The 27,922-nt window shown below is 53.7% G+C and overlaps 1 protein-coding gene across 7 annotated transcripts in view; it reads right to left on the reverse strand.

The window, feature by feature from the left end:
- RANBP3 (RAN binding protein 3) overlaps positions 1 to 27,922 on the reverse strand; it is a 50,285-nt gene that overhangs the window by 7,013 nt on the left and 15,350 nt on the right. For 2 of the 7 annotated variants that reach the window (XM_055429407.2, XM_055429405.2), the window contains exons 2-10: positions 24,063 to 24,118; positions 18,777 to 18,965; positions 11,771 to 11,807; positions 11,604 to 11,690; positions 9,675 to 9,746; positions 5,420 to 5,485; positions 4,523 to 4,615; positions 2,810 to 2,928; positions 1,644 to 1,757 (exon numbers count right to left, since the gene is read on the reverse strand). In XM_055429407.2, the coding sequence (XP_055285382.1) occupies positions 1,644 to 1,757; positions 2,810 to 2,928; positions 4,523 to 4,615; positions 5,420 to 5,485; positions 9,675 to 9,746; positions 11,604 to 11,690; positions 11,771 to 11,807; positions 18,777 to 18,965; positions 24,063 to 24,118 (833 nt within the window). Of the gene's footprint in view, positions 1 to 1,643; positions 1,761 to 2,809; positions 2,929 to 4,522; positions 4,616 to 5,419; positions 5,486 to 9,674; positions 9,747 to 11,603; positions 11,691 to 11,770; positions 11,808 to 18,776; positions 18,966 to 24,062; positions 24,119 to 27,922 lie in introns of all 7 variants that reach the window. The other 5 variants (XM_055429406.2, XM_055429404.2, XM_055429408.2 and 2 more) reach the window with 3 other exon arrangements.

Here is a 27,922-nt window from a genome sequence, read left to right on the forward strand (position 1 = left end):
CTCAGGGGATGGCATGTTCAGGGTCTCAGCAGCTCAGCCCATCTGCACAGGCCCTGTGCCAACACATAGCTCCATCTACATGGATGCATTCTGGGGCTTACAGTTAAGACGTAAAAACAGTCCATGAGGCGCTAGGGACCCTTTTCTCCTTTTATAAGAAAACACACTCAGGCTGGCAACCTGTTGGCATTTTCCACCAATGTTTCTGCACCAAGAGATCACAGATCATGTACAAATTTCATATTTTAAAGGGCTCATCATAAGCAGAAGCATCATTTCTCGAGTCTTCTTTTATGCCAACTGTCATGCTGCCCTGGTTAAACACATTCTCCAATGCAATTCTCCTAGGAACACTGAGAGGTGGGTGTTGGCGACCATGTTCTGAGAGAGGAAGCAGAGGCTCAGAGGGGTTAAGAAACTACACCTTCAAGTCACTCTCCAAGCAGAAGCTGGGATGTGGCCCTGAGACCCCAGGGCCTCCATGAGACGCTGCCCCACCCCAATCTCAAGGCAGCATGGAAGACTCGACCTGAAGGCCCAGGTGTCTCTTTTCCTGCTTCCTGCTCCGGGAAGGGAGCGGATGCCAAGGGACTCTGTTATTTTGCCTAAAGCTGTGCAACATCAACTCCTACTTCTGTGTCTCTGGCGGCATCCAAGCTTCTGCTGGATAGTGGGCACCAAAGGAAGAAGCAGCTAGTGCGGCTGGACACCTTCCCTGCACCCCAGACTCTGGTCTCATTTCAGGGCTCCCCACCCTCCACATCACTGACCCCGCACCTAGATGGGAGGTTCCCTGAGTGGGGAGGGGGGCATCCTGGGCACTGCAGTGTGTTGGTCAGCATCTCTGGCCTCCACCTACTTAGCTTCAGTGGCATCTACCCTCCAGTTGTGACAATGACTGGTGTCCCCAGACCCAGCCTCCACGAGCTTCTGCCAGATGAACTGATGCGCATGGTGAAGCCCTTCTGCACCCAGGGCTGGGACAGGTCTCCCAGAGGGCCAGAGAGTGGGGTCCCCAACTGGGAGCCCCTGCCAGGGCCACAAGCTCCCTAACCCTGACTCAAAGCCCCCAGAGCAGACCAACACAGCTGGGGGAAGCCAGGAGGGGCAGAGCCTGCTGCCTTCTGGGGAGAGAACATAGCGTCATGCCAGCTGTCCTACTTGAAAACAAATGGCAGCTTTCACTGGGGGTGATGCAGCCCCCAGGGGACGTCAGCATTAGTGGGAATGCTTCCCGTGGTCACCACTGGCAGGGAAAGGCATCCAGAGGGCTGGGCTAGGGAACACCCTCAGTTCTCAGGACACACCTCCCGGAAGTAAGAAGGATCCAGCCTGAGAAACTCTTCAGTAAGAATAAGTGTTTCTAGAGATGTTGAAAGCGTCAGATACTAACATCTGCTCGTTCCTTTGCTGTAAAAACAGCAGCTGTCAGGGCTCAGTCACCTACCTGACCTTGTTCCTGGAACATGAGGGGGCTGGCCGCTGGGAGCCCTGTCAAGCTCCACAATAAGGGTTGGGGTGGGGTGCAGCCAGCAGCGCAGCACGGTACCACCCTGGACACGGCCCCACTCCTCATCTCTGGGAAAATGAAGCTGGGGGAGGCACAGGCAGTCCCTAGCTCACCCGGCTCTCTGACCACCTACCTTCACTCTGTCCCTCAAGTTCTGCCCAAACACGAATGCCTGCTGGGACCCTTGCTCTTTCTTCTCACAGTTCTCCTCCTCAGAAGCATTGCTAGACTCATTTCTCTGTGACTTCTCCTGGTTAAAACAAGCAAACAGAATAGCTCAGAAGCAGGAACACCCTAGCCCTAGGAAGCGAGATGAGCTGTCTCATGCCCTTGTATCTGCTCAGCATGAATCCTGTGGTGCAGGTCCTTGGATGGGGGGTGCTGGTGAGACCCCCTAGGATGGGGCAAGCTCTGGGCAGTGCCCTTGTCACTGGGGATGCTGGTGAAGGATGGTGGGGGGTAGGATGGGTGGGCTGGGGTCATTTCTGTGTCTTCCTCAAGCTCACTGCCCTGGAGACCCTGGCTACCAGTTTCCGAGAAGCTGTAGGCTGTGGGAATGATTCCTCTTCCAATTCTGCTGACTGTGGTTGGAGGGTAGGGGGCTCAGGGACGTATGAAGATTGAATTGCACATGTTCATTTTCCCCATTTGAGCCTCAACATCCGGTGGGGGTGGGGGGTGTGGGCGGGGAGGTGGAGAAGCCGAGGCAGCATTGTATCTGCCCAAATGGATGAAGTGGAAATAAATACACGGGTGCAAGCGATCTCTTCATATGGACCCTCGGGTTATGTGTGACTGCAGCTCGGGTTTCAGGTCCGACTTGCCAACCACAAATGCAGGCTCTTTGTTAAATGTTCTGTATTTTCCAGCTGCTGTGCAATGCTACTGGAAAACACATCTGGCCTAAAAATCCCACAACTTGTCTTCTTTTCTAAAGAACAATTTCTGAACCAACTCCCAGGCACACTTCTGCCACCAGAAGCAGAGCGCGTGTATGAATCCCTAGGAGCTGCTTGGCTGTGTAATAGGGCGAGGAGACAGCTCTCTGTGGAGAGCCACAGGCCCACTCAATGGCACAGCCCTGATCATGGCCCATTTCTCCTGGAACCAAGCATGGGGTCCTGGCAGCCTGGTGACTCGGCCAGTCAGTTGTGGTTACCCACGGATCCCTCCGGGCAAATCAGGCGGCCTGAGTGCAGGCCAGCTTGGACACGGCCCAAAGTGGCCCACAGCCCACGTGCTCAGCTATGCCCCGAGAGGTCTCACATGTGGCATGCTCCCTGGCTGTTGTGGACAGACCTCAAGTGCTGGCGTCTCATCAGATGGACTTCTCCGGGATGGGTTGTCAGGCAAGGCTGATGTTGCTGCCCCTGTGCAGTCTGCTGGGATGCTGACCCCGTTGGTGCCACTGCTCGGGACTGTGGGGAAAAAGGATGGAGGGCGTTTCAGAGATTGGACCATCTCTACAGCTCCTTCCTACTGCTGGGGCCCAACAGTAGAGGGTCTTTTTTTTATTTTTTTTTGTCAATGGCCATAACCTTTATTTTACATGCAAGTTAGAAGATAAGAAAGCTGTACATCAAACTTAAGCTGATTTAAAAATCACAATGCAACAAAACAGTTTGTTTTTTTCTAGCATTCTATTTTTTCTATTATTCTTTCTTCATAGTGTGGGGAAAGCTGAGGGGGGTGGAGAACCAATAAAGGTAGTGAGACTAAAGAAGGGCAAACAAGGGTAAACTCTGGGTGAGTATATGCGCGCTCAGTCGCGTCTGACTCTTTGCAACTCTATGGACTATAGCCCGTAAGTCTCCTTTGTCCATGGAATTTTCCAGGCAAGAATACTGGAGTGGGTTGCCATTTTCTTCTACAGAGGGTCTTTTTTTTAAAGGAGAGGATCTGGGACTTCCTTGGGGGTCCAGTGGTTAGGACCCTGTGCTTCCATTGTAGGGGGCCCGGGTATGATTCCCAGTTGGGGAACTCAGATCCCACATGCTACGCAGTGCAGTGAGAAAACTGAAAAGATAACATGCTTAAAGAAAAATGATACGGAATCAATACTGAAAATCACAAATTCTTAGGTTAGAAAAACCCAAATACCAAACGAAACCCTCACAAAACCGAGAAGCTATTATTGTTAATTCCACAAAGAACCCTGTGAATTTTCAGTTTATTTAGACCTACTACTAAGGAGGAAAAAAGAAAATGTATTTGAGAAATAATTATAAATTTTATAAAACTAGTTTTACTAATAAAGTTTTTTTACTATGCACTCCTCTCCCTGGTGGCTCAGATGGGAAAGAATCTAATTGCAATGCAGGACACGTGGGTTTGATCCCTGGGTTGGGAAGACCTCCTGGAAGTGGGCATGGCAACCCACTCTAGTATTCTTGGCTAGAGAATCTCATGGACAGAGGAGCCTGGTGGGCTATAGTCCATGGGGTTGCAAGAGTCAGACACAACTGAGTGACTAACATTTCACTTTTCCCTTTTAAGTAGTTGCAACTATGTGACTTGCACAACTTCAAATCTGGCTTTGTTCAGCGTTAGACCAAACAATTTTCCATGTAATTAAAACTCTTCATAAATAACAACTGCTTCTCCCAGGTGGGTTGTGGCATTGCTCCTGATGAGTTCTTAAATTGCAGGGAAAGATTAAGAAGAAAAGCCTATCATGATTAAAAAATTAAAGATCAACTGCAAACCACACCTGGTATGTGGATATAATGGAAATACGCTTTAGGAGTTAACATCTCGAGGTTGGGGAGTGAGGTGAGACTACCTTTAATCAGGTCACTCCTCCAGTCTTGGAGATACACAGGGCTGAGCTGCGTGCCTGAGGTGAGACCCGGCTCTTAGGAGCCGTGGCACCGCAGCAAGGGACAGTGGAACTACATGTCTGCTGGGCTCATCAGGGACTGAAGTCTTGTTTCCCCTGAACTTAGCAGACAGGACAAAAACCACCTGTGATTGTGCCCTCCTGTGTGAGCCTGGGTCCAGGCTGTGACTCACCTGTCTGTGAGAGCGCCTTTGGCTGCGGGGCCTGTAATACCGCCGGGCGAAGCACGCTGCGCTGCTGCTCCTTGGGCTTTTGGCTCGGCAGACCTGGTGACACAGGCTGACTTGCCCTGGTCCCTCTGACCCCATGGGCAGAAGTGCCCCCCGCCCCCACGCTCAGGCACTTATAGAAGTGCCCCATGTGACATCCCTGCTAGGCTGGGCTTTACAGGAAGTACAGTAAAGAAAGAAAACCCAAGCTATTTTCTTTACAGTTAGACACACACATTCCAGCTAGTTATGTTTATATGTGGTTCAATAAAACACTCCGTGAAACAGATCTTGCCTATAGATTAATACAAGGAGTGTTGTAACACTACAGGGGAGCCAAAGGACAGCTGGTCTTGCGGCTCAAGGGCAGACAGTGAGGGGAAAGCAATGAGGCCATGGTTGACCTCTCAGAGTTTAGGACTCCACAATGGGTCATGTAAAGGTACCCCTTACATGTGCTTCTCAAAATGCCATGTTGAGAAGATCCCTCTGCCAAACATGGGGCAAGGACCACGAGAACATCCCCGGCTCTGCATGGGCTCCCCACTGGATGTGGATGGCACCAGCCTGGGCCCCGCTCACTCATGGCCACTCTTCTATTCTAGGTTAACGCTGTGGCCAGAATGCTCTGGGGAGATAGTCCGATGACTGAGGACTGCCGGGCACAGAGCCTGAACACCCCACACCGAGCTGAGCCTATCCTTCCCCGCCTCCACCTCCTCCGGGCAGCGGGCTCATTGGACGGAGCACCTCCTGATCTGAGGGCACTCCTGGGGCTCACGTGTCAGGAGAGGGAGCCCAGGGTGCACCGGCACTCAGGAGGCTGCTGCCCTGCACTCCTCCTCGACAGCAGACACTCACCTGCACTGGGGGCCTGGCCGTGGATCAGTGTTGGCGGCTTCAACCGGAACCCACTGCTCTTTTCCTCTACAAGCACAAAACAAAAGATGAAGAGCGGGCCTGCTGGGGCAGAGCAACAAAGCCGGAGGGACCTGGGGCGGCCAAGGCCTGCAGTCTGGGCTTCAGTGACTGGGCCTGGACAACCAGGGCAAATATTTCCCAGTTCAAAAAGAGAAGCAGAGGCTGGTCCAGTCCTGTCTGTGGGGCACCCGCCCAGGGAGGAGGTCGGAGGGCCGCAGGCAGTGCTGGCTCTAGGAGAACTGCCGGCAGCAGAGACTGCAGGGTGAGTGTAGGACTGGTCAGGCCTCCGCCGTCTACCCAGCTGCCTGCAAGGGCTGAGGGCCCCAAGGACAATCAGGGAGCCCCAGAAGACTGGCCCTCCCTGGGACCCAGCTCCCTGTCCTGGAGGACACAACTGCTATCAGGAAAAGTCCTGCCATTACAGCAGATGTCCAGGAAATGAGACACATTTTCTGTGGTGAAAGATCAAAGGAGGCCGATGGCAGGCTTGCTCTCTCCAGATGTGCCAGGAAGGCCTGAGAGGAGGAGGCAGGGCCTTCTGAGGATGGGGTCTGGGACTGACAGCCAAGGCTCAGAGCCTGGTTCAGTTCAGCCACTGGGGCACCCAGACCCCTTCATTCTGCATCCTCGTGACTGGCCCATCTTAGGGAGCTGGGGAGACAGGCTAATGCCACTCCTGACCAGAAGGCTCAGTAGAAAGCCTTGTGGTTCTGACAGGACAGTCTGTCCCCAGAAAAGTCAAGGGATGGCGTCACTTTTGTGCTAAGGTCCAATCCATGGGAAAAAAACCTTTTCGGGACGCTGGGAACAAGCTCAGTACACAGAAATCATGTGTGTGTTATTAGATACGAGCAGTGAATAATCCAAAAGTGAAGTTGAGAAAACAACTCCATTTTCAACAGCACGGAAGAGACTATAGTACCTGGAAATAAGTGTAACCAATAAGAACTATAAAACATTGCTGGAAGAAAGTAAAGACTTAAAGAAATGGAAAGATGTCCCCAAAGGCCATACAGTTGTGATTCCATTCACATGAAATGTCCAGGGCAGGCAAAGCCATGGAGACAGAAAGTGGATTCGTGGTGGCCAGAGGCTGGGGAGACCAAGTGGGGAGTGACTGCCCAAGGGCACAGGGTCTCTTTTTGGAATGACAGTCATCCTAAAATTAATTATGGTGGTGGGTATACAACCCTTCAGCTGTACACAGAAACACCACCACAATCACAACTCATCAGGCCACACAATTAATTAGGTACGAATTTCAAATCGGAACTCCTCATTAGGCAGGAGGGCCCTGTGCTCTCCTCAGGCAAACACAGGTTCACAAGAGTGACGCCCCCTGCTGGTCAGCACGTGGGAGGCCACGCTGCTGGAGCTGGGGTCCCTCCTGAGAGAGGCCTCAACCGCCAGACAGTCCAGGATGCAGGGGAAAACACGCTGCTAGGTGGGCCTCTTGGGCAGGGAGATGCTGAATTACACTGCCAGAGCTCAGGGTTACTAAGATGACGACTGGCAATTTAGAAACACTGAAAAAGACTGAGGTAAGATTCACAACTGAGGTAATTTTATAAGGTCCTCGGAGCTGGCTTTGCAATGCTCATACTGCCACTACTATTCACCACTCCGCTCTGACAGGCTAATCCTCGGGGTCGACCCTGAGCAGGGGCAACAAGCCTGGAGAGTCAGACACTGACCACCATCACCCAGCCTGGTGCTGGCCCAAGCATGGATGCACAGGAATGCACCCTGAATGCTGTGGTGAACCGACACACCACATGCCTCCATGTGCCTGGGAACACTGGACAGAAGGATGGTGGGGCCCAGAGCAGCAGGGGCATACTCACGGGCAGGCCCATCTGCACTAGAATAAATGTGCTCTCTGCCTGTGGCCTCCGGAAGCTCCCCCTGCAGCAAGGCTAGTGTGGAATGGAGAGGCGGCCAGAGCCCTAGCATGCATGCTTGGGTCACAGGAGCGCACAGGCCGTTGCACCCGGGTTCTCTCAAGGGCACATGCGTGGCCCCGACAACATGAGCCTGCCATGGGAGAGCAGCACTCCTAATGAGGCAGCCTCTGCCCTCCTCTGAAATCACACTCAAGCAAGCAGGTTTCTCTGCCCTGCCTCAGAGAGACCCCAAGTGACGTCTGAGAGGGCAACACTGGCTCCCAAGGGAATTCCAGGACCTCTCGGATTAAACCAGGAAGAGAGATCAGAACTTAGTCTGGTGCGGACCAGAAGCTACAGAAAATCTGAGAGGAGGCTCCCTGGTGGGGGCTCAAGCAACAAGTAAACACACTGAGGAGAAAGGGAGCAGGTTTCTCACTGTCAGAAGAGGCAGAAATATGAAGGAGGGTTTCAGCGAACCTTGTTGGCACTGGATGGCAAGTATCCACATGAATGGGGGTGACCTATACATGCCAACAGAGCAGCAGAGACAGAGAATGCATGCAGACCTGAGTGCCTGTGTGAAGAGGTCCGTGCGTACACACACGTGGATGTATGTATGTGTTCCCAGCGGTGGGTACAGAGAGGGCCTGGGGGCAGCAACAGCCCCCAGTAGTGCAGTGCGCCAAGCACTCAGATCTTGGTTCCAAGAGACCACTCTCCACTAAGCAGGGCCAGGACCCCACTGAGGACAGGCAGAGACGATGAGCCTAGAACCCCTCTGACAGTAAGAAACGGGCAAGCTCAAGAGGAGGGTGGGGACACGGCCGGAGAAGGATGAGGCTCCTGCCGGCCAGATCGCAGGCCGTTAAGAGTAAACCGACGGTGGCAGAGAGATCTGAACGTGAAGATAAACACTAGTGACACTGGATCACAGCCCACTGGCAGAGCCAGGCAAGGCTGGTTTCAGATGCAGGACGCATGAGCCAGGACAGGATGCCTTTGCTCATCGCTAGGGCACCTTGGGGAAACCGAATGGGGTCTCTAGGTAGTGGGACCTTATTATTCTTAAGGGTTACATTTTTTTCTTTTTTTTCAAAATAAAAGCTAAAAAAAATGAAAAGGCAGGCGGGCAAGGAGCTGAGCGGTTCACTCTGCAGAGTGGACAGGTCAGTCTGTCCCCACTGCACACCGCAGAGGGGACCAGGGACTGACCTTTTATGAGCCAGCCCCCACAGTCCCGAACGGGACTCACTAGGCCGGTGCCCAGGCCTTCCCCAAGGAACCCTGAGAACCAAGGTCCTCAGCACTTCCCGGTGGTCCAGTGGTTAAGAATCCACCTTCCAATGCAGGGCACTCGGGTTCAGGCCCTGGTTAGGGAACTAAGATCCCCCAGGCCACAGCGTGGCCAAATAGAAAACAAAAAGCCACCTAGCTCCCTTTCAGGCCCCGTGAAGGGGTCAACTCAGAACAGTTTGCCTCTGGAGTCAGAACAAATTCAACCGCTTGAAACAGTGCCATCAAATCAACCCTCAAAGTTATAGCTTGCCTCTCCCTCCACAGCGCCCTTGTGCCAGAGGCTGACTGAGTTCGCCTTGCTTTTGAAGTCAGCGATGAATTTATACAAGGTGGGCTGGGTTACAGAATTCGGATGGCTATGTTCGCTCATTAAATCTTTTATGAGGAATTCCAGCCACGCGGGAGAAACTTTCAGGAAATCTTGGAGCTCGTTCTCTAGTGAAGGACCGAAAAAGGAAAAGGCTCCACATTCTTCAGAAAGGATCAAGCTATTCACCGTAAAGTTTTAAAGTTGTGATTAAATATATTTATCTAAACAGATCTAAGTAATATTAGTCACTGTGAGAATTTAATACACAGAGAAGGGGTCTGGAAAATTACATAAACTTCAGGGTAGTGACCATGGGGATGGCAGCGTGGCAGCAGATGAACAGGAGAACTCTTTCACTCTATGTATTTCTGAGTTTTTAATGACATAGAGGTACAGTATTTGTGTAAAAATTTGAAAAACGAGTACTATATTTCACTATGGTTTTTTTGTATGTGTGTTTGCTTTTGTCTTTTTTTTTTTTAAAGGGACTTGAAGCTCCCTGTAACTCGCAGGAACCGAAATTAAGGGCCACAGAAGTCTGCCTCACACTGGATTCTCAATCTGCCCGCTGAAACCGAAAAAGAGTGCTGATTTCCAACTGCTTACCCTTGTTTAAGACAGTGTTTTACAAGAGCAAGTGCTTCTCATCCCAGGACGACCCCAGTGACCAGCTGGTGAAGGGCAAAGACACACGAAGGCTCACCTGGTTCTGAGTCAGAATTGCCTGCAGATGGCTCGCAGAAGGTGGATGGCATAAAAACATTGTTTTTGGATACTGTCGACAAGGAGGTGTAGGCAGGGGAGGAACAAGAGGAAAACAGCGTGAGTAGGCAGGACAGACATGCCTGGGAGCATTTCTCCCACCTGAGGGGTCATCTCCAGGCCCCACTGTGGTGTTGTGGGGGGTGGGGGTGGGGGTGTCAACATCATGAACCTGTACTTCAGCCACTCCTAGCAAAAGTGAAACCCCGGGACTCTTCCTACAGCCCCAAAACATGGGTGTCCAGCAGAACAGCCTGAATCCGCCTGACACCTAGCTGTTGACTCTCGTCTGCTATGGCCTCCTGCTTGCCTGTGTGTTTCCAAGAGGATGGCCAGGAGGGAAGCAGATGCTCCCCGGGGTTAAGCCCCAGGCCCTGCTCCCTGTCACCAGTCAGGGCTCGGTTGGCTGCAGCCTCCCCCCACCCCGCCTTTTAGAATCTTACAAAAGCAACTGGTTCCCTGGTTGCAGGCCAGGCAACACCACAGTGGGGCTGCAGACCAAACTGTGTAGACTGCAGGCACCTGAGTGGAATCCGAGTGCAGCACAAAGCCAAGGCCTCTGAACAGAGACTGCTTGTCTTTACACGCCTGATGGCTAAGCTGAACCCTAGGAGGTAATGCGCCAGAGGACAGGACTAATGTCTACTAGTCCTTGGTTTCTCCAGCCTACAGCCAGAGCACAGACTACCACCTCTCTTCTCCGCTGTACTTTCCTGATGGAAAAAGTGAGGCTTAGCAGTGGGCAGTGAGCGGGAAGGAATGTGATCTATGGCCAGGAAGTGGATGCTGCCCCTCCTATAATTAGGCCCATGCAACAAGCATGCAAAAAGCCTTAAAAAAAGGATGGACCCCCAGCCTGGATTGCAAGCTGTCCGGAGGACTCCTCAATGCAAACCACAGCACCCCTGTTTGGAGTGGGGAGTGGGGGGAGTGTCTCCTGCAGTTGTGAAAAAGGGTTCAGCTGTGTCCAAGGCAAGTGTTCAGGGAACAGGCATGGACTCAGGTGTGTCACAGGGGTGATGGTAAAAAGACGTTCACGTACTCTTTAAGCTTCCAAGAGTCTTTTCTCTCCTAAAGTGACATCCTTAGGGCTCACAGCTGTAAATGTTTTAAGTGAATTCCCAAGACTGAACTTCAAGCTAGGGAGCTGAAGGGCATGTGAAAGCCAGTGCTGCAGAGAGCACTGGGCAATGCTCGGGTCGGGTGGGAAGTGGGGGCCCTGCTGCAGCTTTGACCCTGCAAGGAGCAATGGCAACCCCAGGCTTGCACAGCCCCCCACTCAGTAGCCCCAGCGTCTCCCTCTATCTACCAGCTGGTCTCCTGGCCTCCATGCATACACAGACCTGGCTCTGGCCCAGAGGCTCCAAGCCCTTGGGCCCAGCCTGGCCAAGCTGTCTGGGCTCCCCCGAGCTCCCCTCCTTGGGGAGTTCAAGCCATCCCACCACTGAAGTGTCTACCAGGGCTGCTGGACTCCCCGTGGACTGTTTGTGTGTCTGAGCTTCTCAATTGGCCCCCCTGGGCACTAGGTTCACTGCTGAAGGGCAAGGGAGACCCTCCACTTCCCATACCTTCAGTCCACACAGAGCCTGCGGCCCTTACAATGTGGACACGCACTTAACGGTCAGAGCCCCAAACACGGCCCCGACATCCCACACCTCCCTAAGTGTCACTGATTCAGACGAGGGCGTCTGCACTGCACTCAGCCAAGCTCCAACCTTACTGCTGCTGCTGCTTACTACCGCCCCCCAAAAAAACTGAGCCTCAGGCTGACCATAACTGGAGACAAACAAGGGGTGGGAGGCACTGCAGGGGGACAGCAGGCTTGCAAACATGGCCGCTTCACCATCCAGTAAAGGACTGCCACTGTTACCTGACTGTGATGGCGGGAACTGTGTTAAAGAGGATGTTCTTTCTCGCTTGACGGGAGGGCAGTAATTTCCATCTTCTCGGTCAGAATCTACAGAAAATGAGGAGAAAAATCAGGCTGCTTCCACTTTTACGACCGAAGCTGGTGAAACATTTAAGAGATATCCTCACCTTCTCCACCTTCGGGGCTGGAGCCGCCGGCTGACCTCTGAAATGAGAACACATGTCAGGGCAATCAGAGAAGGCCACATGGCCTGGTGGCTCCTGACTTCCGCCACCAATGGATCCCAAAATGCGGCACCAAGGGTGTGGGGCCGGGGTTCAGTTGCCCGGGTCACAGACTTTTGACCTAATGCCTGAAAATCTCCCGTGAACCTTCTGCCCCCACCTCGCCAGGCCTCGTGCCAAGGACTCCTCTAACAGCTGGGACTGTTCCCCGCACAGGATGAGTTTCTCCACTAGGTACAGCTCATTGGTATGTCCCCCGCACCCCCCACCCCAAACAAAGAGAAAAACTGGCTCCGGCCAAAGTCCATTCTGCCAAGGAGACCTCTCCACCCTGAAGGGCAGCAGGGCCACGGACACTGGGTCAGGGGGCCCCCATCCCTGGCACCTCCCCTGGTGTGGAACCCAATTTCCAGGGGAGCTGCTGTTTCCAGAGTAGCTGAGTGCTTCGGTGCCACGGGCCCAAGTGTGCAGCACAGAATCCCCGGATCCAGTGGCTCAGACTACAGACCGGCAGAACTTCGATCATGAGCTGAGAGAAAGGGGGGCGAGGAACTTCCTCTCCAACAACCTCTGGTTTTAGAATGAGGACGACTAGCAATTAAGAAGCTTAAAACAAGCCCCTGGCCCCATCTGGGGTGACACATCCTCTCTCAGGGACTTGTGATACTTCAGAGCTAAGCAGCCTAAAGCGAACTCCGAGGGGTCAACATCCCCACCCCCCAACCCCAAGCACCAGGACTGAAGGGGAAGCAGGGGAGCCAATTTTCTTATTTTCAGAAAAGCCCCTCAGGGGTTAAGTTTGGCCAAACGAGGACCACCTGCCTTGAGCCTGTGAGGGATTAAATGAGATGATGCATGTGAAAGTGCTTTGCAAGCTGCAGGGCCGTGGGTCGGGTAAAAGCTGTAAAGTAAGGAAGCTGCAGATGAGGAGGCTGGGACCCCCGAGAACTGGGGCGGCGCTTTCCTGTAAAGGGCCAGCTCCACTGGCCCCATTCAGGCCACACGTTGTATATTCTTTGCTTTTAAAATCCTTTAAAAATCTGAGCATCATCCTAGCTTGTAGGTTGGACAAAAAGAGGCAGTAGGCAGAGTCTGCAGACAAGTCCTAAAGGAGAGTAAGAATCGGACCCCAAACTGTACCTCCACCCCCATCAGAGACCACTGATCAGTGGGCCTCAGGGCAAATGTGAACATGCCATGGGGCTCAAAACGAAATAAAACACCCCAGAGGATTCAGCAGGCAGGCGCTAGATGAGCACAAGACAGTGAGTGGTCAGGGCTCAGAGCATGAAGGCGCTCAACTCCCTCTCAAGGGCTTGAGAGCTAGTCGGCCGTGTCTTGAATGTGGAACCTGGGGCAAACGGCTTCACTGGCCCAGGTTTCCACCTCCAAGCTTGGAAGACAGTGCGGCCAGTGCTTCCTTTGCAGGGATGAAGGTGCGGGGGTAGATGGGTGGCCTCACACCTGGACCGCCCATACCCTCCCAGCAAGCTCACCTCTTGGGAGTGTCACACCCAGGTCAGCAGGGCTTCAGAGCTCAGGGGACGGTGTGGACAGGAGGGACCAGGGTGGGGCACCCTTTCACCGTGGGGGGCCAATGAGAGAGGCACCATTGCAGCACTGTCATTCAACGGGCCTGGGCTGGCAGCTGATAGCCCAGAGCCGTGCCTGTGTCACCAGGACATCAGGTGTCTTCTCGGATGTCCCCTGCCCTGGATGACACTGTGAAGGCGCAGGCTCCAGGGCCTCCTCCCGCTGTTCCTCTATAGCAGGCCTTGCCAGCCCCAGACTACCCCCACTACCCTGCCCCCAAGTCCTGTCCTCAACTTCTTTCCCCCTTTTCATTCAACAAGCATTTCAACTCTATCAAACCTGCCCACGGCAGGCAGCCTCTGAGGCCCGTGGCACCTATGGCTTCCTGAACGATTCCTGGGACCTGGAAACAGCCAGCCCCTGTAAACACTGCTCTCTCATCAAAACCCTCCCTCCCCTTGCCACCCAAATGGGAATCTCTCAGGCTGCGGCCTCACCCTTCCCTGCTCTTCTCCATGGCTCTCGCTCTGGGTCCCCTACTAGCCTCTAAGTTCCGCAAGAGTCTGGCCCCAGTGCTCAGTGGGGCTTGCTCACCACGTGTTCAGGGGAAGCACCTGGATCCTAGGCACTCGCTGGCCACGGAGAAGCAGCCAAGTCACATACCCCCTACCCCCCGATTGTATGCAGAGTGGGGGCCCTGACAGGATCGTCCGTCCTCCTGGTCCTCAGCTCCTGGGGAGGACGGTCCTCTGCCACCTCCATCTCAAGTGGCCTGTCTGGCTGCCCCTTCCGCCGGCTAATTTCCATGGGTGTGAACGCCCCAGGGCTCCTTCTGCTAGAAATTCTAATTTCATTCCATTTTGGTTGGAGAAGAAGACTGTGATTTCTGGACTCCCTTTGTTCTGTCAGTTTCTCTTTGAATACTTTGGGCTCTTTTAACAACACTTAACTTGCTTATCCTTGCCAGCGACACCCCAAACCTCTCAGGGATCCGGGTCTCCCTGAGAATTTGATGGGAGCCAGGAGCCTCTCCCCCGAAGTGTACCCAGACCTCTGGGCTGCAGCCCTGCCTCTCACGGCCTATGACTGCTGACTCCAAGTGGCCTCCTGCTACCCTGAGTCCCCTTTGTCCATCACACTCCAGCCCTGCTGTCTCCTTCCCATTTTCTGAACACGGTGACACTGTTTCTGCCTCCATGTTCCTTCCTCCACATGTGTGCTGTTCCCACAGCTGTCCTGACCACCTCCAGGGTGAACCCAAGCTCATGTGCCATCCCATGACCCAGCAAGAGGAAACAGCTCCTCTGCCCTCACCCTCCAGCCTCTCTCAGGCCTCAACTCTGTTTTGGGCTTCACAGTGAGGAGTGATCTGGTGTGCCCATTTGTTGTGTGCCTCCTGCTACCACGAGGTCCTACCCTGTCTGTTCGGCTTACAACTCACACACCCAACACCTAGGATGCTTGCTCAGCAAGAATCTACTACACAGATGGAGCCCCAGCCTCCGCCACAGCCCCCTTGGTGACCTGGAGAAGAAAGGGCACCTGGCGAGACAAGAAGAGACACTCCCAGACCTCTGCCCCCAGGAGACCCTCAAGTCCACGTGCCAAGTCTCAGATCCCACAGGCATGTGGCCAGCCTGCTGGTCCTGGACAGGCTGGGAGGCGAAGGCCTGTGAAGGACAACACAGGAGACTCTTCCACTGGGAGAGCCTTTCAGACGCTGCTGGAACTTCCTGTGGGTTCTGAAACAGCTGACTCGGAAGCACTGAAGACAGTGACACCAGTAATTCTCAATGAAGCCAGCATGAGGATGCAGGAGGCCAGAAGTCAAGTCACTTCAGCTTGCCTTGGGAGATGCTGCTTCATGCTGGAAAGCCCCCTCTGCTGCTTGTGTGAGCTGCAGTCTGGCCTCTCCCCACCCTGTGGCCCCCACCAGAGAAGGCCTGAGCTTGCCGTCTAGGCCTGGTGCCTCGTGCTATCTTCCACTCCCTGAGACACATGGGGGTTGGGCCCAGCAACCTGTATCCCAAAGCTTGGGAGCTGCCCCTCCAGGGATGACTGTGAGGAGGGTCTTGAGAGCAGGCTCAAAGAATCTGTGATTTGGGGGAGCAGTTAGGATGGAAGTGGGGTATGGAAGCCCCATGTCCTTCTCTGCTTCTTTCCATAGCAGAAGCCGTCTCTCGATGATGTAGGCTTCAGGCTGACACCTCGGGGATGTTCAGATCAGGGCACCCTGACTACGCACTTCACAGTGGCCGTGGGTCCCACATCATTGGGTGGGGCAGGCAGGGTAGCCCACCCTCTCAGAACACACCGGAACCCTGGGGAGAAGCAGCTTGTCCTGTGAAGGGCATACATCCCTGTCACCAAGCACAAGACTGGAGGGAACACCTGACCCAGGATAGGGCCACAGGACTGAGAAGCTCCTGTCCTTTGTGTAAAGGCTTAATCGATGACAATTACTAGTATTCAGTTTACTGAGGCTTGCAGCCTCCCCAGACAGGGCTTTTGTGAGGCTGCCTGGCGTGGGTGGTCTTGAGGGGACAAGGGCGCCAGGCCAGTCCAGGAGGCGGGGAAGGAGCAGGAGGCTGTGTCAAAGAAGCTGAGACACAGACAAACAGGCAGTGAGCAGTGCTACTTTCTTGGCCTCCCGGGAAAGATGAGAAATCAAGACCATGTCAGGGACATTCCTTCCAGAAAATTCCTTCCAGTCCCCAGTTGGCCTGCCAGGGACTCAGTGGTCCCCACCTGGATGGACCCCCATCTGGACAGTCCAGCTAGAAAGCCCGCTGCTGTGACTACAGGAAAATGGACACCTGGATGAAGATCCACTTGAGGGAGGCGCCTGCCAAGGCAGCCTCACCTTCATGTGGACCACAGGCCCACTCACCACTGTTTATCCTTTGACTCAGGGAACCAGCTCAGAGGTTTTTACCAAAAAGGCAGACACTGAAAAAAAAGAGAAAATGAGGTAGCCTCCAAAGACATGACTGCTGGGCAGGGGTGGACGAGTGGCAAACCCCGCGCACATGTCAGAGGACAGGCAGGGGAGCAGCCCGGCCAGGGCACTCGGTCCAGACTCTCTCGGTGTCCCAGTGGGGCTCGCAACACGTTTCAGGCTTGGTAGTGCCTTGGCTCAGGACTTCAGTTGGCAGACTTCAGCCAGGCTCGGGGTGAGCACTGGGAACACTTTCTCTGGGTCAAATGGAGAATTTAATCTGGATGTGGTTTGGTGTCCCTCAAGCTGCCTTGTGAGAGCCAGGAGGTCTGATAGAAGGAGACTGTTTCTGGTCCTGGGGCTTCAATGGCCAGAGCTCTGATGAGACTGAAAGATGATAAGGGCCCTTTATAGATAACAATTCAATGTGCGATATATCGCAGCTTTACAATCCCCCAAAGGATGGCGGAATAAAGAACAGACTGAACGTGAGGGATGAGCCCTGTCAGGTTACATGTGGGTGTTTCCTGAACTCCAGAGTGAGATGGAGTGAGCGCCAAATCTGCTCTGAAGCAAGAGCAACTAGTCCAAGTTCGTCACAGAAATATCTCAGCCCAGGAAGTAGCTGGGATTGGGGTCTATCTACGCCCTAATTGACCCAAAAACCAAACTTTACTGTGTCTTAGTGCCCAAAATGAAGAAAAAGCCCTGGATGGCTGAGAGCTGTCACAAATGGTGTGACGGCGGCACTGTTGGGACTTCTGATGGAACCAGGGATGCCCAGAGTTACCCGTGTGAAAACCACACAGGATATGCACGGTGTGTGTGTCACAGGCATGGTCCTGTCCATGAAGCTGGCACGTTCAGAAACAACTCCCGCTCTGCCCCAGGCCCTCTCCCACAGCAACATAACAACCGTCTTCAAGTGCCCTGCCATCGCCCTCGACCTTGCATCTTCCAGTCTGGGTTCTGCTTCCATTTCTCAGAATTAGAGCTTCTGACTGACAGTCCACAAGAATTGAGAAGCTGAGTTCTGTTGGCCAGGCCTCGGAAATCGGTATCTGGACTGGCCACAGGGAGAAGGCGAGTCCCTGCCTCACAGGCATTAGCAGAAAGAGGTCTGAAAGAGCCTGGCTTCTGGAAAGGCTGCTGCCGTGATACCACCTCTCCTGTTTGCCACCCTCCACGGAAAACCCTCGACCTCTGCAGCTGGAGGTTCTTCGTAAACTGTGCTCTTCAACGGGGCAGCAGAGGGGCCCCGTTTCCTGGGCAGATCCTCACAAAGACTACCTGTTCTCAGGGAACTGGGGACACGTGCCTGCTGTCACCCGACTCAGGACAAGGTTTCAGCAGCTGCTCTTGCACAACCCAGAAAATGACTGCCTCTGAATTCCTGCTCTTGGCCCTCAGGTGGGGACATCAGATTGGACTCTTTCCTGGGCTTCCTTCCCTCAAGCCCCCTTCCAGGCCACGAAGGACAGCCACCAACAGGGACAGACTGGTTCTTCTTTTCCCACCATACACTGATTCCTCCAAATGTTAAGATTTGGCTCCAGCCTCACTTGGCTGAACATCACTTCCTTCTGCGAATCCCAGGGTCTGGTAGCTCTAGCTGAATTTCAATGGTTTCCTTAAGGACATGGGAGACTGACGCTGTGACACAAGGAACCGCTAAAGGTCTGGGAAAGGGCTGGAGCTGTGACGCCCCGGGTGCCATGTGGTGGGGTGGGATCCTGTTTTCTTGAGTCACTTTTCCCTGATGTGAGAATGGGGGGCTCTGCCACTAGGTACTGAGAGGATGAAGCTTTCGATCCTGAATGGAGGATAATGTTTACCTTTCCCGATTTATCAAACTCCAGACATTTCTTGTTCTGGAGAGTTCACAGTCTTCTCCACCTATAATCTTCCAAAGCCTTCTGAATACAAAGAAAAAGGGCTCAGGGGGCTCCCTCCGATTCAAAGGAAGTGGCTCTTCTTCCTGCTTTGATTGAAGACAAGCAGTTCACAGCCCAACCACAGTCCAGACACAACCGGTCTTGCAAAGCAACAAGCATTAGACACCTTTTCCTACAGATCAAGGAAGCTGGAGCCTTTCGTGTTTCTAAGATACTGAACTTGAAAGCCCAAATTCTGGGAGAGACGGAAAAACGAAGGAGGGAGAAGGGGCTGAATTAGAGGTGGAGAGTTCTGCCCTGCTCCTCAATTCCTCTTCTGACCCCTTGCTTCTTTCAATAACAAGATTAGCTTCAGGCTATGGATAAACGTTCCCCTGACTAGAAAAGTCTCAGTGTAGAAGGGGACTTGCTCCTTCCTGACTTTTTGGCAGCAGGAATTAAAGGGCACTGAAGAGAGCCTTGTCATCTTTTCAGTTACCGCCAGTTGCTGACGACCCGGGGTCTGGATGCGAGGGCCAAGAGGGAGGGGCTGGTCTGGGTTGGGAGCCCCGGGCTGGGGGATGCCAGGGGGAGGCGGACTTACCCCTGCCAGTTCTCGTGGAAAAGGAAGAAGCTGGGCTTCGGGAGCGCGGGCCAAAGCGCTAGCGGGGGCAGGAAGCTCTAGGGCATGCTCACCAGCTGACTCGGGGTGACCCGTGCCATGGTGGGGGGCCTCAGCCTCCCCCCGAGGCTCCTCTCCCGAATCCGACAAGTCTTTTTGCTCTGCAGAGGACTGGGAGCAAAAAAGACAATTTTCCTTCAATGTAAACAAAGCCTGCAATTCGGGGCAGGGGAGGGGGTGGGATTCAAAGGTTGAGCATATCCTGACGCTCCTGCCCGGGAGGGACGTTGGGCCAAGAGAGCCGGCCCTCCACGCTGTCAGAAGGGCAGTGAACACAGGCTGGCTGCTGTCAGACTTGGCACTTCCTAAGGTGTCCAGGAGGTCGAACCTAGGTTTTGAAAACTGGCAGGCGGCCTCTGTGGCATGAAGCTCCTCTGCTGGTGGCAGCCACGAGGAAACGATCTCAGTGACCAAACTGCCCCTGGGGTTAGTACGCCATCCACTCAGACATACTTGGGAAGGGGGGTGAGTGCCAGCAGCGTGTCTTGCCGCTGGGGCTGGGGCTTCAGCAGGAGCTGCGGCCCCAGCAGGACCTCCCGTCTGTGCCTGTAAACCCGAGAGGAAGGGAGCGCGTCCCTGCTCAGTGTGTGCAAGTGTGGGGGACCCAGCAAGCTGGCGGAGACGCAGAGAGCCGGCTTTGTATCAGTGGGCAGGTGCGGGGGGTCTGGCTGAAGGAGGTAGCCCCTCGGCTTAGGATTCTCCCGGGCCAGGGCTTATCTAGGAAACAGCCAGAGAAAGGGGAAGCCGGAATCCTTTGAGGTGGTTCTTGGGGTTCAGGAGGGGCTTCCATGGAAGTGGCTTGTTACAAAGCTGGTGGCCTGGATCCAACAGGTGGGCTCCGGTCCCCAAACCTCCCACCTGGCATCGTCCACCACAGGCTTCTCTCACTTTGTGAACTGAATGACCACGGGGCCACCCTGTCTCCCTGTAGACGCAGCCACATTCCTCTTGCCTGTGAAGTGACTGAACCCTCTTTAGACAAGACTCGGGACTATTTTTAAATGTGTGAGCCTGCTGGATGAAAGCAAATATATAAAAGATTTAAGAGAACGTTCAAACACTCTTGGAAAAGCAAAAGCCACACGACGTTAACACATCCACATGTCTAAAAGTCACCCAAATGGGCTCTTCTTATGCAGGGAGATCCACAGATGTAAAGGCCTTCCTTCCCAGGCTGCTCTTCAAACCTGTGCTGGGTGCCGAGGTGGGGCCCCACGCCTGCCTGCTGCTGCTTTATGGCCAGAGACTGAACACCCGGCCTGAGGAAATGAACCCAGAGCTCCATGGGAAACTGTCCATCTGTATTCAGAACAACTAGGGTTTTTAAAACAATCCCCATTTTTCAAACAGAAAAGTTCAAATGCCCTTGCAGCATGGCAGAGATGAAGTCTACACCAGAGAAACAAAAAGAAATACAAATGCCAACCCAGCGTTTTCTCCTAGGGTCTTGAGTGTTTCTGCTGGACAAGGAAGTAAGCTCTAAAAGAGCCAAGACAGAGCTTGTAGGTTGGTCTTGAGTGTTTCTGCTGGACAAGGAAAGTAAGCTCTAAAAGAGCCAAGACAGAGCTTGTAGGTTTTCAACATGTTTGTTAAAGTCAGACATTGGGATTTTGGCAGCCTTCAACATCATCCTAAAATATATGTGGCTGACAAAAAGCCACACACACACAGAACACACTTGTTACACACAGAGTAAGCTCCCAGCGTTGTCAGTGACACTCTGCTTTCTGCCCAACAGCAGACTGCTGCTGTAACTGCTTTCTGTCTTTTTACTGAACTGCTTTTTGTCTTTATTCTGCCAGGGCAACCAAAGTCGTCTTCTGCCTTCAGATTAACAAATATTTGGAAGATAAAGTAAATGAAAGGAACGTTCAGTTATCACAAACAGTGTAACAACCCACAGAAGGAGATTCAAATTCTCTTCCTGTTTAAAAGAAAAACTGTCTCCATTCAAGGCAGTTAAGAAGTTTCATTTTTGCCCCTAAAACACAAATGCGTGGAAACACAAGCATCTTGTGAAGAGCACCATCTTGAGGAAGCTCGGGCATAGGGAAGAACAGGAAAGGCTCTTGCGCTTGGTCTGGGTTTTGGCGTCAAGATTCAGTTCCAGCTGCCCGAAGCTCTAACACAGAACGATGGGAGGATCTGAGGACTCTTCCCAAGACCCAGGGACGCCACCGGCAGGCACCGAACTGTGGTTTGCTGTGAAGGCAACTCGAACCCTGTCTACGGGACGGATAGAAAATCCCAGGTGGTTTTGTCACCAAACCAGCACCAAAAATGCCTGGGCTGGCAGCCTAACTTTTTTCTTCTCAGTTTCAAATCTTTTATCTCGATCATGATTTGGTAATAACAGCTGGGCCTCTGAAGGGGACTGGGGGCTCCTGGAGGACATCACGTGGGTGCACTGGTGGTTTATGGATTACCCACCGAAAGAAGGGAATGGGCCCACAGCTGACAATGGGACTCCTTGATCTCTGTGGACTGAAAAATAGCTCAGAATATAGCTGGATGGGTGACACTTAGGACAATTTCCACATGGACTAAATATATTACAGGATGGTTCTGAATTAATGATCACTTTCTCAGGCGTGACCATGGCACTGGGGCCACGGGGAGGGATTCCGAGGAGACAACTGTCTTTAAGGGAGAACCGTTGGGGGCGCAACTTACAGTTGAGTGTTTCTAGCATGTGTGATAACGATGTTAACAGTGAAGCCTACCCAAGGTGGCTTCCCAAGGGTCCACGGTACCATTCTTTTAATTTCTCTGAGGACTTGACAAAAATTTCAAAACAGAAAGTTGAAAAAGGCCAAAAAAGCTCACCTGGAAAAAACCAACAGCCGCCTGTTGTTTCCCAACCCTGTGGTGTGAGCAGGGAGGGCTGAGAGAGCGGCAGATGGTAAGACAGGCGAGGGTCCCAGGAATGTGTGGCTGCTCCTTGCAGACCCACCTCACCATCACCCGCCCTGGCCCTGGGGGCCACACAGACACCAAGCCAGCTATCTGGCCTCTCCGCATCCTTCCCTCCTGATGCCCGAGTGGTCTCAAGCAGCAGAGAAAGGAGAAGGCCCCGTGTCTACTGGGCAGCCGCCCAATCGGCAGCTCAGAGATGGGCCTTGATGAACACACAGACTCTCCTGGCCTCTGCTGCAGAGATTTTCCACGCCCTTCCGGTGATCTTGTCACACAAGTATGACAGCAGCGGAGAGCAGGAATCTGAAGAGCTGATGGTCAGCTATTTTTAGAAGCCCATTTAGAGCTGGCGCTGAGTCAATATTCGGATGTGCGCATTTTCATGAGGATGAGCATCCTGTCAGTGACTCTTCAGGTTCAACCTCACCCTATTCACAGAACTAGAATCAACCTTCTGAAGGTAATAAGTGTAACTTGGCCTTTGAAGGGATAAAGCAACAGAGCCGCCTCAACCATGACAACAGTACTGAAATAAGAATTAATAATTTTTAAAGCATTTAAATTCAGCCGAATAAACATTACATTTTAGTGTTTTATCCTGCTGATTGTTGGAAAGTCTTCAGAATTATCTATTTCAATTACTTGTTTCAAATCTGGGTTGGCAACCATTTTTTCTGTAAAGGGCCAGATGCTAAATATGTTTGACTTTGCAGGCTGTCTGATCTCAATCCAAATTCCTTCATGCTGCAGTTGACAGTGAGAGAGCAGCCACAACTCTCAGTACACACTGGGTGGGGCTATGCACCAATAAAGTTTTATTAACAAAAACAGTTGTGGCAGTCCTCAGTTTGTTGATAATCTAAAAGTGGTTCAAAAGAGAATCACAGTAAAATTCAAAATTCTAAAAAGCCCCGATTTTATGGAAAACCTGGGTAAAATAAGTGACTTTCATATCTGAAGCAGAAACCAAACACGTTTACTTCTAAAAGCCAGAAGAAACACATCAGCCCCTTCACAGAGGTTGAACTTCCAAAGGACAAATGACAAAAGCACACAAAACTAAACTGTATGTATCGGTCAGAGCCCAATGGAGAGGAGGCAGCAGAGGCTGATGGACCTAGAAAACATGACCCAGGAAACAGAAGCAAAGAGGCAAGAACCTTTTCTTGTGTTTTCTGATTCCTCAGCAGAAGAACTGACAATGGGAAAGATTAATGCGAGAACAAGCCCAGCAGATAACACAGAAAACACCCTGCAAGGGGGTGTGGGTGGGTGGGTGGGGTCTCAAGGCAGCTGTTTCTCCTCCCCACCCCAGCCCCACACACAAGCACATTTCCCCACAGCCCTTGAACGCTGCACCACTCACAAGGAGAAGACTGGCCTCTTCTCAGACCACAGGGAGGGGTCTACAGGCAGTGGCTCAGCTGCCAGCAGCCCCCAAGCTCAGAGCCAGTCACCTTCGGGAGGACCCACCTGGTCTGTGGGTCATGAGTCCAGAGCCGAGGCCCCCTCAGAGGCTGTCCTCACTAACAAGATGCACACAGATTTCAGAATACCGGTGTTAACGCAGTGCAGGCATCACTCTGAGACCTTGCCGTGGTCATGACATCACACCTGCTGTCCCGGGGCATGAGGATAGGCACTGTCCATGGTTTTTTGACAAATAGGGGGAGTCCCCATATACGCTTGGGTCACCACAGAACACTGACTAACTCGAGACACAACCCCATCAGGGAGGGACACAGCCTGATGACTTCAAGGTGAACGACCACACATGACAAGGACCATACATGGGAAGGCACTGCCTTGCCCTCCAGGCGCGCGAGCTCTTTACCATGAATTTGGCGAAGTATCTCCAACAACAGAGCAAACCAGACATGTAAAGCAACCTTTAAGGACAGATAGTGAATACATGATGCAAGCCGGCTGCCAATTATTCTAAATGCACTTATGCCAAGTTGGTTGGGGCCAAAAACTCCCCTGAAAACGTTAAAGGTCCTGTTTTTCCTTACTCAGCGCTGCTTCCTCACCTCCCCTCTCCACCCCCTTCCCTCCCTCCTACCAGGTTTCCTGACACACAGCAGAACTTCTACAGCAAATTAGAAGGAAGTGCTCTCTCTCTGTTTTTTAAAGCAGGGTCTCTGAGCCCTGTCCACGTACCCTCTGTTAACCTTGCGCCGTGGTTAACCTAAGGTCACCGGACCTTCTTCCCTGAGCCCCATGGCGGCGAGGGAAGAGTCCTGGGGGAGGCGGTGGGGGAAGAGGGGATGGGAGAACATACCGGCCCCTTACCTTTTGTCCTTTCTCCTTCTGAAACACAAAGACAGGCGGAGCAATGGCAGGCTTTTCTGCAAAAAGAAAAATCGGTGTTTTTCCCCCCAACACTGTATTCGTACAGTAAAGACAGCTACATTTGTTTGTGGTAAGTTAAAAACAAAACACAAATCCAATATAAAACTAGTAACTCGAATGATCATTGGATCGCCTAGAAAACAGTTTCTTGATATAAACGGGTAAAGTGCTCAGCGTGTAAAGCTATGTGCATCTTTCTGTGTGCACGTACACACCAATAAATGGTTCCAAGACTGGCTTAGAACGGCCATGTCACTGGGAAGTCCCTAGGTTTAAAATGTTTGTTTTCAAATCTGCAGGCCAGCTGGGGCCGGGGGGCAACCCATCCACAACCTCTGCCCACGAGGCACACGCTCTTTGGAGGATTACTCTGCTCAAGTCAGCTCTGCCTTCCACCTGGGAGTCTACGTTGGCGCCCGTTGGGAGAGAGTGTGGAGCTGTGAGGACTGAATGCCCGTCTCGCACAGCTGCTGCTGAAGGGAGAAACCCTCTGGGACGCTGTCGCCGGACCAGGAGACAGCTGCCGCCGGCCACCCTCAGTCACCACCACTGGTCTTCTGTCTGAGAGGCCGTGTCCCTGGCCCTCTGCCACCCGCCGGAGCGAGCACCCGCCTTACTGTCTGGGGCCTTAGTGCAGGGCTCTGGGTGTGCTCCTGAGCCCTGTGGACGTACCCAGGGCCACCCTCAGCATTCAAAGCCTGGAGGGGCAGCATGGATGGGAAGCGGGGGCGGGGGGGTGTTGTTACGAACTTGGGGAGCATCTGCACAGCCCTTCCCCTTCCTGAGTCCTGGGGTGAACCAGCAACCTGCACTAGCACAGCTTTCACCCGGCAGGATGTGTACACGGTTCGCTGGCCGTGAGAGCACTCGCGGGCATCTGGTCGGAGGGCAGGGTCTGGGGCATCCTGGGAGAGGAGGCTGTGCTGAAGTCTCAGCAGAGGAGCCCAGAATGGAGGGACAGGTGTGAAGGCGGCTCCTGAGGTGACAGGCAGCCTGAGGGGCAGATGGAGGCAGTTGTGAAGGGGGGCGGGGGGAGGAAAGCACAGAGAGACCAGAGTGTGGGGAAGGGGCGATGGTGACCACCCATACTAAAGAAGAGGGGGTGGGGACGAGGTGCGGGGAGCAAAGGGACAAGACTGAGACGGTCACAGGACACTGTCCCCTCCCCACCCCCGAGACTCCCACGCCACGGAGGAGCGGGACAGATGCCCATCTGCACCGTGGGGCCACTGCCGCGGACGCGACCGTCCCCTCTGCCGCCTCACTCACTCTGTGGCACCCGAGTCAGAGTCACTGAGACAGTCCTCACCAGGTGCAGCCCGTGCCGCCGCCACTGGGCTGAGTGACAGCTCAGAGACTGCAGTGCCACCGGACAGGAGAATGGGGGGCAAGCAAGGGTCTCCCAGCACAGATGTGTAGCTCCATAAACCCAGGTGAACGAGGAAGAACGAACGCGCCCTACTGCTGGGCAGTAAGTGACAGCGAAGGTGGGCTGCAGGGACTCTGGGGACGGCAGCAGCTTTTCCACACACACTATGTCTACCACGGGGATGGCCAGACCTGCCACTGCCCTTTGCCCGACAAGCCCAGCATCGAGGGCTGTGGGCACAGGTCCCAGCCTTACTTTTGCATTCCACTCCAAGCCAGCTGCAAGGCTGGGGGCACGCAGGAAGGAGCTGGGATCAGCCCAAGGCCCACTTCCTACACCCCTGGCTCCAGGCCAGAGGAGGAGAGTGCTGTTTGCCCCAGCCCTAGGGGACACCAGGCATGGGAGTGAGGCCAGACTGCTGGCAGCTGACAGCACTCAGGTCAGCGACTTTCGCTGGAGCTGCTGGGGAAGGGGGCCCCTCGCTCTGCTGGGGCTGCTAAGCTGGTGGGAGAGGACCCCAGGGCTGCCAGCGGCCGAGTGTCGCCACAAGGGGAGCTGGAGCCTAGCCAATGCAGCTGGGAGCAAAGCTGAGGGTGGAGAAGGAAGCGGAGCCCTGGAGGCTGGGCTGGAGGCCCCCAGTCAGCAGGTCCAAAGCTAACCCCACCTCCCACCCTGACTCTTCACTTAAGCCAGCAAATGTTGACTTTTGCTTAAGCCAGCCTGAGCTTGATTTCTGCTGCTGGTCTCTAAGCACCTCTGGCCTGAAAGGGGAGGCCTAGCCACTGCAGACTTCACTAAATGCACACATAGTCGCCTGGAGAAGAAACCCGGGATGGGCCTCCTAGGGAAGACAGGATGCCTGCTTGCTCTTCACAGCAGCACCACCACCTGACACACCGTGTGTGTGTGTGTGTGTGTGCATGTACATGAGTGTGTGTGTGCGCACGCAGAGTTAGGGTCTGTCGGTCCTAGTATGACACCAACTCCATGAGATGGGAGGCCCTGCCTTGCTCCCCTCCTGTCCCAAAGCCTGAGAACAGTCCTGGCTGTAAGGAGGGCCTGAGATGGAGAAGCAGCATGCAGATGGCAGAGGAAGAGCTCCCTGGTGCTGGGACTAAGGGCCCACGGGAGGGGCTGCCTGGTGGCCCCCGGGGTGGGATGGGAAGAGAAGTCGTTTCGGCAGGAGGCTGTCTGTGGTTCACGGGGCCTGCCCAGTGCCTTCTGGAGCAGCTGGCGGCAGAGTGCAGCGAGAGGTACACAGGGGTCTGGGCTCTGTGAGTGGATCCACCCTCCTTACCTCCACGGTTGTGGCTGAGACCTCCTGTCTTTCCCCGCCTCTACCCTCACCCCTTGGGGTGGCCGCTGAAACCACTGGTGCGAAACTCACACTTATAACCTGGCATCATCCTCCCCAACTCGAGGCACAGGCCCTGTGAACAGGCCAGCCCCGCCGACCCCGACTGGGACACTGACGAGCCCCTGTCCCCGCATGCCCCATGCTTTTGTCACTTTGGGACTTTTGCCCGGCTTAGTCCCTCTGCCTGGAAGACAGTCTTGCTTTCTCTTCCCCAAGTACAGACGCTGCTTCCCCTGGGAAGCTTCCAGTTTGAACTGAGCTCCTGAAGCCGGCTCTGGCTTATATCTGCATGGGAGACACCAAGGCTGCCTGTCAGGGAGTCTGAGGGGCCACAGGCAGCCCCCAGAATAGCTTGTGCACCCCCGTCACCCGGTGCATGGAGGGCGAGAGCCATCCGTAACGGCTGCTCTGAGCCCCTCTGCCCTTCTTCCTGTGGGAGCACCAGCTGCCACGTAAGCACAGAAGCAGATGAAGCCCTGACTCTGTGCAAGGCACCATGGGAAAAACGAGGAAGAGGAAATGGGGCAGAAACCTTCAGGGTAAAACAGCTCATGAAAGCGGAGGGCGTGTGGGCCTGGTGCTGCGGAGCCTGGGAGCTCCAGGTGGTCATTGGGCGGGTGGGTTGTTTGCTCATTAGCAGCATCTACCCCTGGACCATAAGCTTCCTGAGAGCAAAGCCTCTGCTGTGTTCACCTCTGCATGTTCACAGCTAAACGCAGTCTCATACGTGACACATGATCAGTACACAGCTACGAAGTGAGCGAAACGCTGCCACTGGGGCTAGGGAGGCCTGCGTGGATGGCAGGTTTGGCAATCATGAACTTCAGTCAGTTCTCCACCAAAGACACAGAGTACCAGAGCCACGTGAGTTTCATTTCTGCTCATCTACTTTAGGGCCCCAAATCTGTAACCTGTAGATCAGTCCTGACTCCATGACAACACACACGTGCCCCCTTCCAGGCAGGCTGGTCTTTAACTGACCCACGTCACCACTTGCGCCGTCACCAGATGAGCACCATCAGACAAGAAACTGAAATGCAAGTGTGGGGAAGGAATGGGGACAACGGCCACAAG

This window comes from Moschus berezovskii, chromosome 8 (assembly GCF_049115385.1).
Source record: "Moschus berezovskii isolate FMDL1 chromosome 8, NW_MosBer_1.0, whole genome shotgun sequence".
Taxonomy (NCBI): domain Eukaryota; kingdom Metazoa; phylum Chordata; class Mammalia; order Artiodactyla; family Moschidae; genus Moschus; species Moschus berezovskii.